At 51.1% G+C, this 11,067-nt stretch overlaps 1 protein-coding gene across 1 annotated transcript; it reads left to right on the top strand.

Moving 5' to 3' along the window:
• Positions 1-1,077: 1,077 nt before the first annotated feature.
• CCDC194 (coiled-coil domain containing 194) lies at positions 1,078-5,116 on the top strand. The gene is made up of 4 exons (XM_069589093.1): positions 1,078-1,508; positions 2,961-3,057; positions 3,446-3,578; positions 4,037-5,116. The coding sequence occupies exons 1-4, from the start codon at positions 1,179-1,181 to the stop codon at positions 4,185-4,187; spliced, it is 711 nt and encodes a 236-aa protein (XP_069445194.1). The 5' UTR covers positions 1,078-1,178; the 3' UTR covers positions 4,188-5,116.
• Positions 5,117-11,067: the final 5,951 nt, after the last annotated feature.

The raw sequence follows: 11,067 nt of genomic DNA on the forward strand, positions 1-11,067 counted from the left end.
GAAGAATCCACCTGCCATACATGAGATGCGGGTTTGATCCCTGGGTTGGGAAGATCCCCTGGAGGAGGGCATGGCAACCCCTCTCCTCGATTTTTGCCTGGTGAATCCCATGGACAGAGGAGCCTGGTGGGCTACAGTCCATGGGGGTCGCAGAGTCAGACACAGCACGCACACACACACACACACACACACACACACACACACACACCGCAGTCTGATGGGAGAGGCAGTCAGGAATCAAACACACACAAGATGACGGCAATCAAAAGGGGTCAGAGTTAGTGGGGAAGGGAGAGGAAGAGACACACTGTGGACAGGGAAGTAACTGGTAAGGAAGTTAGCTGGGCAAAGAGGGAGGAAAGGTCCATCCGGCAACCCCGGGATAGGAATGCGCGGCCGGAAGAGCACCCAGCAGGGCTGGAGGGGGCGGGAATGACCCTGAAGACCTGCTGGGGGCCTCGCCGGGGAAGGACAAAGGAGAGGGGGAGGATGGGGAGTGGGGAAGGATGGAGGAGGAGGAGGAAAAGCGGGGAGTAGGGTGGAGGAAGGGGAAATGGAAATGAAAGAGGGCAGAGAGGGAGGAGGAGGATTTGACTCCGGAAAGTCAGGGCAACGGTGTAGACGCGCCTGGCTCTGATTGTCGCCCCCTGGTGGCTTAGTGAAGAACGGGCAGGGAGATGGGACGCCTCTACCCTTGGGTCTGCACCCTGGGCCGCACAGCTAGTCACAAAGAAGTGCGGCCGCCTGAGCTAGGTCGACCTCAGTTGTTTCGAGCAGCCTCCCATCGTCTAGGTTTGGTCTCTCCATGAACAGAATGGAGGACAGTATACCCCCAGACCCTTGCCAAGGGCCCCTGGTGCAAAGGGGGGCTTTGTGCAGATATGCTCAGGTGATTCCTACAGAGCCCTACAGGGCAGGAGCTAGTCATCCCCAGTTTACAGAGGAGGAAACTGAGGCTTAGAGGGTCACATGGGATGCAGAAAGAAGACTGGAACCCGGGATCCCCAGCCCTGTCCTAGGCTCCTCCGGTAGCCTGGGCTGGCCCTTGGCGTGGGTCCAGCCCCTCCCAATAAACTCGAAACCACCGCCAGGAGGGGCGGAACCGTGGGTGTCCCTGGCTCCTCAAGGTGCCAATTAAATGCTCGTGGCCGTCTGGGGCCAGAGCTGTGGACAGCGGCATGGCCGAGCCCGGGCCGGAGCCCGAGCCGGGGCGCGCCTGGCGGGTGTTCGCCCTGTGCGGGGCCGCAGTATTCCTGGCAGCGGTTGCTGCCGGAGCAGCCCTTCTGGCCTGGAATCTGGCCTCCTCGGCCTCCCGGAGGCCCCGCTGCCCAGAGCCGGCCGCCAACACCACGGCGCCGCCTGGAGACCCCGGACCCGAAGTCGAGGAACTTCGGCGCCGACTGGCAGAGGCTGCCCGGCTCGAGGAGGCCCTGACGAAGCGGCTGAAGCAGGCCGAGCGCGTCCGCCGGGAGCTGGAGGAGGCCCTCAGGGCCTGTGAGGGCCGCCAGGTAGGTGGGCAGGCTGGAGGGCTGGGGAACCCCGACAATGAGGGGAGGGGTGCCCACACACACCCAGCCTTCCCCCTCGGGGCCTTGGATTCCCCCGTTCTTCAACTGAGGGAGGAAAATGAGAAGGGCACCCTTCCTTCCAGCTCCTACAGGCCAATTCCCCCTCGTGTCTACCTTCTGACCAAGAAAGTTCCAGTAACACAGCTCATTCACTTTGTTGCACACCAGAAACTAACAACGTTGTAAGGCGATTATAGTCCAATTATAAAAAATAAAATAGGACACAAATGAACTTTAAAAAAATAAAAAGAAGGCTCCACCATCCTCTGCTGTTTGCCCCATCACTGGTGGATGGGGCAGACCCCTGAGCCCCCCTGGGGAGGCCCTGTGCTAACCCTCCCCCTAAGTACCCACTCAACAACCACCCCCCAGGCAGTGTCCAGCAGCCCTATTTTGAGAGAGGGACATTCGTGTCACCTGTAATTAGGAAGCTAAAGTTGGCCTCTTGGAGGAGGTACCAGCCAGGTCCTCCCTTCTCCTCTCGCTACCCCCTTGAACTCTTTCTTAACCCTTTCTTAACTCTTACTCAACCCTGGGCCTCGCAGAAGAACCATCCTCGAAGTCCCAACCACTCACATTTACTGAGTAACTACTGTGTAGTGGGCCCAGCAGAGGTTGGGCAGCATACGAATTCTGGAAAATTCATGCCTTTTGAAAATTCATCCCTATGCCTTTCCAGCCTGCCTAAGGGAAGGGCCTGGGGCAGCTGAAGTTAAGAGCAGCTGGCCCTGGATTCAAATTATGGTTCTCCCCTAGCCCCCATGAAACAGTCTCAGAGGAGACCAAGCCAATTGCTTTGCAGAATGTCCTCAGAGGTGACCAATAGCCTAGAAACTTAATCATCAACCACCATATTGTCTTGTGCTGGTCTGAAACCCCAGCCCCAGGAATCTGGATATAGCTAGGACTGGAACCGGAGCCGGTCGGCAGAACTAAACCTTTCTATATCCAGTTGGCCTGGCACAGGGGTCGGTGTGCTCAGTCCCCCAATCGTGTCCGGCTCTTTGCGACCCCATGGACTGTAGCCCACCAGGCTCCTCTATGGATTTTTCAGGCAAGAATACTGGAGTGGCTTGTCATTTCCTCCTCCAGGGGATCTTCCCCACCCAGGGATCGAACTTGCATGTTCTGAGTCTCCTACACTGCAGGCAGATTCTTTCATCACTGAGCCACCTGGGACGCCCCAGGGGTCAGTGGACCTGGGCAAAGATCTCCTTGCAGGCAAGCACCTTTCACCCCCGACTTCAGAGGCCATTTCTGTGTTTTACAACTACAGGACCCCAAACGACATTCCAAATAAAGCTCGAGGAGCACCAGGGTGTTCTCCCCTAGAAAGGGCCGGGCCCATTCACTTTCTCTCCCTTCCCCTGTCATTTCTACTCCACTCCGCAGAGCCGGCTTCAGACCCAACTGATGACAGTGAAGACTGAGATGGAAGAAGCCAAAGCCCAGGGGACCCAGATGGGGGCTGAGAATGGGGCGCTCACAGGTGTGTTGGGATGAAAAAGGATGGGCACGCTGGAGGTGGGAGGAGCCTAGACGTTTCCTAGCTAGGCAAAAGACACAGACGGGTGTAAACGTAAAGCAGAGCAACGTGAAAACTTGTGAAAGAAATGCGCATAATACGCAAAGTTCAGGCAGATATCGCAGAACAATGCAAACGCAGCAGAATACGCACATGCCGTGTAGAGACTCCCCAGAGACATGTAAACCTCTGAAAAGCTATGCAAATAACACGTAAAGGTCATGCACACAGCACACAAATTTAATTCCAATACAACAAACCACATAGACAGTATGCAGACTATAAACTCGCAGTTGATGTATGCGGAATAGGAGCCCGGGCTCCATCCTGATCTCGCGCCTTGCGTCCGCAGAAGCCCTGGCGCGCTGGGAGGCGGCGGCCGCTAAATCTGCGCAGCAACTGGACGAGGCGCAGCGGCGCGCACGTACGGCCGAGGCGGAGGGCGAAGCCTGCGCAGGCCGGGAGGCGGCGCTGCGCGAGCACATGTGAGTGAGGGGAGGGAGGGAAGGGTCTAGGGCTCGGGGCGGGGCCGGGCTGGTCATGTGGGCGGGGCCTTGGGAGGGGATCCAGGTGAAGGTCTCAGTTTAAGAACCTGGCGGCGGGCTCTATGGGGCGGGAATGCCTATACTGGGGTTGGCACTCTTGAGGCATGGGTCCCTGCGGTCGGGTGTATATGGGGGCTCCGAGGGGAGCGGGGAGCGATGGTGAACGTTGCAATGAAAAGTATCAAGGGAGGGATCGGGGGCCTGGAGGCGGAGCTTCCATGGAAAAGACTGGGAGTCCCGGAGGAGCGGTCCTGGAGAAGACCAGGGGAGAAAGGATGGGGGATCCTGAAGCCTGGAATCTTTGGGGAGTGGGATACCAGGAAGAGTAGATGAATGCTCGAGGGTCTCTGGGGATGGGGGTCCTGGTGCCGACGGCCCTTCTCCCCGCCTCCCGGCAGTAAAGCCCTGGAAGCCCAGACGAGCCCCCAGCGCAGAGTTTCACACCCCCGGACCCGCGCCGGGTCCCGACCCCGGCCCAGCCCCCGCTCGCGCTCTCGCCCAGGAACTTCCGGGGGCTGCAGGAGACCTACGCGGCGCGCACGAGGGTGAGTCGGCCCCCAGCTGGATGGGGGCTCGAGACCAGGAGGACAGACCCTGGGAGCCCTGCAGGGACACTCAGAGAGGTGCCCAACTGGATGAGATGCTCAGTCGACACCCATCCACGCTCAGCTTTTGACCCAGCAGCAACCCTGAAACTACCTACAGACGGGAATACTGAGGTCCGTTGGGTCACAAGGTGAGATAGTGCAGAGCCTGAACTTAAGTCCCCTCTAAGGACAAGGCCAGTGTTGCCCTCATCCCTCGGACATGAGGACTTAGGGTCCAGCCCTGATCTGGAAGTGAGCTGAAGGGGTCGCTTCTCCTCTCTGGTCCCCAGTTTACCTTGTCTGTAAAATGAGTGATTGGAATGGTGAGAGCCAGCATATCCTTGACACCAAAACCTAACAAAAATGGCACAGTAGGAAAACTCCAGACCTCTCTCGCTATGAGGGTACAAAGCTCCCAAATGAAATTTTAGAAGAGAACCAAGTAATACATTTGAAAAATACACTATAACAAAGGAACATAGGCCTGAGATGCAAAGATGGTTCAGTGTTGGGAAGTCTGTTAATAAAATTTGCCATGCTAACGAATCAAATGAAAAGCATTCTGAAGAGGTCATCAAAATAGCAACAATTTCATGTGAGATTATACAGTATTTGTCTCTCTCTGACTTACTTCAGTTAACATAACCCCCTCTAGATCCATCCATGTTGTTGCAAATGGCAAGATTTCTTTTTTATGAGACTGTTATAAGTAATATTCCATTGTGTGTATACATACATTCTGTGTGTATATATATATATAAATATAACATCTTCTTTATCTATTCATCTGTCAGTGGACACTTAGGTTCTGATCTCCAGACTGTAATCAGATTTTGCCAACTATTTTGATAATGTCCTCTGTAATAAAAGATTATCCTGGTTTACACATCATATTAATCTGGAACATTTTTCAATCTGTCTGCCTTTCTGACGTTGGTTTTCTTTTTTTTTTTTTTAAAGCTCCAGGCCAGTCATTCTGTGGTGTCTGAGTTTGGGTTTTTGTGGTTTCCTCATGATTAATTTGAGGTTGACTTTTTTGGCAGGAATGCCTCAAAAACAATTCAACTTAATATTATCTTCTGGTGGTATGACTATATATAGAAAACCCAAGAGAATTAACGGAAACTTTCCTATATCCAAAACAACGAGGTAGAAAATCGTTTGGAAGAAAAGAAAGATCCATTTCACATAGTTTTTCATATCCAGGAATAAACTACTTTCCTTATTATGTAAGAATCTCTTCTAAATTAATTTTTCAAAAAATAATTCAGTGGAGGGACTTCCCTGGTGATCCAATGGCTAAGACTCCAGGCTCCCAGTGGGGGGAGCCTGGGTTTGATCCCTGGCTTGGGAACTAGATCCCACACACATCAACCAAGAGTTCCTGTGCCACAGTGAGGATCCTGCATGCTGCAGCTGAGACCTGGCGCAGCCAAATAAATAAAGCTTAAAAAGTAACTCGGTAGAAAACAGGCAAAGAATATGGACAACCAGTTCATAGAAGCATGCAGAAAAAGGTGCCCAGTCTCACTGCTACAGAAGAAATGCCAACTGAAACGACGACACGGTACCACTTTCTGCCCACTGGTTTGGCAAGGATAAAAACAAAAGCAAAAGTTTGTGAATATACACAGTCCTGGTGAAACGGCTTGTTGGTACGACTACTTGGGAGGGCCATTTTCTAGAATCTCTCAAAAGAATATTTAATTTTTTATTAGGAAAATTTTAATCTACAGTCATTTTTTAATTATAGCCTTGCATACTAAGTACTTTATTCACTTTTCACTTTTTTTGGCCACACAGTCTGAAGAATCCTATTTCCCTGACCAGGGATTGAACCCAGGCCCTCAGAAGTAAACGTTTGGAGTCCAAACCACTGGACTGCCAGGAAATTCCCAACAACTATTTTTAAACGCATACAAAATAATGGACTGAATGCAGTGGAGAATCCTGGGTTTGGATATTGGAACAGAAAAACATTTAGTGAATAAATCAAATAAAGTCTAGAGTTCAGTTCATTGTAATATACAAAGATTAATTTCTTAATTTTGACAAATGAACTAGGCTATATAAGATGCTAATGATAGAAGAAGCTGTGTGAAGGCTATTCAGAGACTCTGTATTATCTCTGCAAATTTTTCTGTAAATTTAAAACAATCCAAATAAACAGTTTACTTCTTTCAAGATAAGGGTGGAGGAGAGGAGAAATGAAGACATTATTACCACATTCTTGGTAATTGCAAAAAATTGGAGACAACCTCAGTGTCCACCAAGGGAGTCTGTTTAAATGAGTGTGCATACATCCACACCACGGAATGCTGTTCAACTGGTCTGTATGGATGGGGGCGGTGGAGGGTGGGGGTTGTTTTGTTTTGGGCCAAGTTGCCCTACTTGCAGATCTTAGTTCCCCCATCAGGAACTGAGCCCAAGCCCTCAGCAGTGAAAGCACAGAGCTCTAACCACTGGACCTCCAGGGAATTCCTGCTGTGCAACTGTTAAAAAGGCCAAAACTGACCTTCGCTGAGACAGAGTAATGTAACAAGCAGAAGCGTTATAGTCTGTGTACATCTTTTAAAAATCGGGACTGGGGGGAACTTTTGTCCAGATGTCTCTGAAGGAAACCCTAGTCACAACAGTGGCCCCTGGAAAAGGAATCAGGGATCTAGGGATCAGTGCGGGGAGGAAGTCTCATGTTCCTTTGATTAGTTCAGTTCAGTCACTCAGTTGTGTCCGACTGTTTGTGACCCTATGGGCTGCAGCACACCAGGCTTCCCTGTCCATCACCAATCCCGGAGCTTGCTCAGACTCAGGTCCATCGAGTCGGTGATGCCATCCAACCGTCTCATCCTCTGTTGTCCCCTTCTTTTTGTAAAGTTTGCGTTTTAAAACTCATGTGCATGTGTTGCCTTTAAAATTAAAATTCGTCTTGAAAAATTTAAGAGGCTGGTCTAAGAAGCCCTTGAAACTCTGATCCCCACCTCAGGCAGTTCTGCTCATAATCTCCCACTCCTGCCCACCTTAGTTCAGTCAGTTCAGTCGCTCAGTCGTGTCCGACTCTTTGCGACCCCGTGAATCGCAGCACGCCAGGCCTCCCTGTCCACCACCAACTCTCGGAGTTCACTCAAACTCATGTCCATCGAGTCAGTGATGCCATCCAGCCATCTCATCCTCTGTCGTCCCCTTCTCCTCCTGTCCCCAATCCCTTCCAGCATCAGAGTCTTTTCCAATGAGTCAACTCTTCACATGAGGTGGCCAAAGTACTGGAGTTTCAGCTTCAGCATCATTCCTTCCAAAGAAATCCCAGGGCTGATCTCCTTCAGAATGGACTGCTTGGATCTCCTTGCAGACCTTAGAGGTGGCTTTAAGGGCCTTTACTGGGAGAGGGTCCTCCTAGAGGGAGAATTGGACCCCATCCCTCTTGCCAAAGGAGGAAATAAGGTTGAGGAGAGGGATGTCTTAACAGTTTTGTTCCGCTACCGACCACCAGGGGTCGCCCCAGTCTTCAGACCTAGTTGCTGGCTGAGGGCCCAGAACTTGTGAGGCTGGAAGGATGGGTCTGAGACACGCTCCCCATCACCCCACCCTCCGCCTCTGCCCCCTGGCCCCCCTCCAATTCTGGCGTAAATCCGGAAATGAGCAGGAAATAGCTTCTCCTTCTGGAGTCAGCTAGGTCTTGACACTGGCCTCGCTTTGTCTGCGGCTCCAGGGATTTAAGACCCTTCACTGTGCAGCTGTGGGGTCCAGGGCTGATGTACACAAAGGGTTGGACTCAGCGCTGTATACGAAACCTAAAATATTATCGTTATTATTCACTCATTCTGCTAATTTCACCTTGGTCATAACTGCCAGATCGCTGAAAATCAGCTCCAGGGAAACAGGGAGCCATGGGGTGTGTGTGAGCCGAAAGGGAATCATCAGATCTGGTGTCAGAGTTGGGAGAAAAGAGGGAGGTGGGAGGCTGGAAGCTGCGGATCCCCAGGGGAGGCCAAAGGGCAGGGAGTGGATGAGGACCGGTGGCAGCTGGGAGAGAACAGACCCCAGTCCCAGGACAGGACTAAGAATCCCTCAGCCGCCCTGCCTCCCACTCCACAGGGCCAGCGCCCCCAGCCTGCCCTTGCTGTGTCCTGTTCCCCGGTCTCCACCTGTCTAATCACCACTCCAAGTCTCCATCTGTCTCGTCTCTGAGTCTGCTCTCTGTGTCTCCACCTTGTCCTCTCTCTCAGGTCCCTGCCCTGGCCTCCCTGTTCATGGGCACTCCGGGATCCCTCCCTGGCTGCAGAAACAGGAATCAGTGGGGCAGGGTGAGGGGTGTGGGCGAGGATGAAAAGGGAAAATCTGGGTGGAGGGCATTGGGCACAGCCGCAACTTGATCTTGTTGGCCCCCAGTCCCAGTTGTTCAACCAGAAGGCCCAAAGAGGACAGGCTCTTCCCCTCCAAAGGACTCTCTGCCTCCTCTGTCAATGCCCAAAGTCGCAAACTTCATTTCCTTTGCAATTAACCAAAACCCGAAGACGTTGGCAAAAATGTGGAGGGTGTTCTGAACTTTGCTGAAATTTTACTTCACCAGAAGTATCACTTCCTCCTGAACCTTCCTGAAGTTCCGTGAGAATTTTTAAAGAACCTCGTGTATCCTTGAGGACTTCAGTGTTCAGCCTTCAGAGTGACATGAAATTGACTTCCTCGTGACAGTTTTCCCATCTCTGACCAAACAATCAAATGAAACCAAATGGATTGTTTTTGATTTAGAAAAAAAAAATTTAAATTGGTGTTGGGTTTTATGATGACCCCTAAAGGGAATTCAGAGAGATTCATACACAAAATTTTCTGTGACTATGACAAATGGTTTTCAGGAAAAAACCAAACTCTCCCATCATTTGATGTATTTGACCTCATGTGAATTCAAGGACCAGTTACTCACCTCCCCCCTCTGGAATTTTCTGGCCAGGAATGCAGGCAGAAAGTGTTCAAAAGAGTCTGTTTTTAGAAATTTTAGACACTGCTGGCAAGGGTGTCAATGGAAACAACCTTTTTGGAGGACAAATTGATAACAGCTGTCAAAATATAAAATGTTATTGCTTTAGCACCCAGCAATTTCACTTGTAGAGATTTGACTTCAAATCTTACTCTGTTCATTGCAATAAAAAAATTTAGGAACATTCTAAGTGCCCCTTGATGATTATTATGATAATAAAATAAATGTGCTGAAAACCTAAACAGTGGTCAAAGGAATCCGCAATCTCAAAGTCATAATGTTGAGCAAAAAAGAGTTTCATCATTACCGTTTCCGTTTAAAAAAAAAATCCAACTTTTTAAAAAACCAGTTATTGGAGGAAAAAAAAACTTACTGAAAAAGAAATATTACAAATCTAAGTGGTGAGACCAAATTGCCAGAAAGAGTGTTATTTTTGAGCTTGACCCAAAGGACATTTGTGTGTAGATTTCAAACTCTTGTTCTTAGACTGTGACAACTGCTCAAAATTGTAGACATCGGTACTGTCAGTTCCATCAGTTTTCTGGGAGTTTATGGTTGCTTATCTTTTCTCTTGACGAGAGATACCATAGTCATACGTACTTATGTGCAGCGTCTTCGACATAAGATGAAGAATAGCCAGGATCTTGAGTTCATACCAAGACTGCAACACCTCCAGACACTGTCGCCATGCCTGAGCTCTCAACTGGACCCTTGTCACTCAGCCTCTCCCCCTGTCATGCCCCCTTGCCCCCCCGTGATCCCACAGGATCAGGGCAACCGCGCCTGGGGCACTGTCCCCCGTTGTGTCTCAGTTGCTCAGCCCAGCATCAGAGGCTCCACATGATCCAGCCCCACCTTTAAAAAACACCACTGTTTATTAAGGCTGACTGTGTGCCAGGCACTGAGACAAGTGTTTCTCTACTGACTATTAGGATAAAACCGAGGCTCGCAGGGGGAGAAGTTGCTTGTCCCAGGTCACACAGCAGTAGGTGGCACAGCGAGAACATAACTCCGGAGGCCTACAGTGAGACCATGGATTCCCTGTGCCCGCACGGCCCCCGTTAATGAAGAGGGACGATCTCCTCCTCCCACCCAGCTCCAGGGGATTCTGGGTGCGCCTGTCCAACCTAGAGAAATAGCTGGTTGGGCATCACTTGCAGCCCCCAACTCTCCTCCCTCCCAGTAGTGGCTGAGAAGGGTCCGGAATCAGGAATCAATGGGTAGCTGCAAAGGCCAAAGGTCAGACAGGGGTTTCCTGCCCACCGCTGGGACTTCTTCCTTCCCCACCCAACTCCTGCCTCCTTGATGAACATCACCTTGGAGGACCCCTCCCCCTCAACAACTCTGCCACCCCATTACCCTGGCTGATAGGGGGATGTTTCCCCATGCCACGACTCTCACTCTGCTATGCCCCCACACAGGCAGTGGACAGCAACTGCGTTATCGTCAGCCGCCCATGTTCCAGCCCCTTTCCATCTCCTTGCCTCATTCCCTTTGGCCCTTGCCGCTCCCTCCTATCAGCCTTGACCCCCTGGGGCTAGGGTCTGAGTCCCACTCTGTCTTGCCAAGACTGAAGACCTCTCAACGCTCCTCTTGGGGAGGGGTTCTGGTGTCACCTACAGAGGAGGCTTACCTAGAGTGCCTGTTGGTGGGGGGAGGGTTGTGCAGGAGGGCATACCCAGAATCCTTTGCTCCTTGGTCCCTAAATCCCTTCCCACAGTGAAGTTCGACCCCCACTATCTTGTGCTTCCCATTCACCATCTCACAGAGCTGGAAAATGAGGTTTCAAACAGAAAGTGGTAGTGTTATAATAGCAACTGGCAAATCTTTTCTCCCAGCCCCCTCCCCCACCCTGGGGCCTGGCACCATG

This window comes from Ovis canadensis, chromosome 5 (assembly GCF_042477335.2).
Source record: "Ovis canadensis isolate MfBH-ARS-UI-01 breed Bighorn chromosome 5, ARS-UI_OviCan_v2, whole genome shotgun sequence".
Taxonomy (NCBI): Eukaryota; Metazoa; Chordata; class Mammalia; order Artiodactyla; family Bovidae; genus Ovis; species Ovis canadensis.

Excerpts from the sequence above, each read along its gene's own strand:
- CCDC194 (XM_069589093.1), top strand. The coding sequence starts at position 1,179 with ATGGCCGAGCCCGGGCCGGAGCCCGAGCCGGGGCGCGCCTGGCGGGTG. Across the intron at positions 3,058-3,445 it reads TGAGAATGGGGCGCTCACAG|AAGCCCTGGCGCGCTGGGAG; the intron begins GTGTGTTGGGAT and ends TTGCGTCCGCAG. Across the intron at positions 3,579-4,036 it reads GCGGCGCTGCGCGAGCACAT|TAAAGCCCTGGAAGCCCAGA; the intron begins GTGAGTGAGGGG and ends GCCTCCCGGCAG.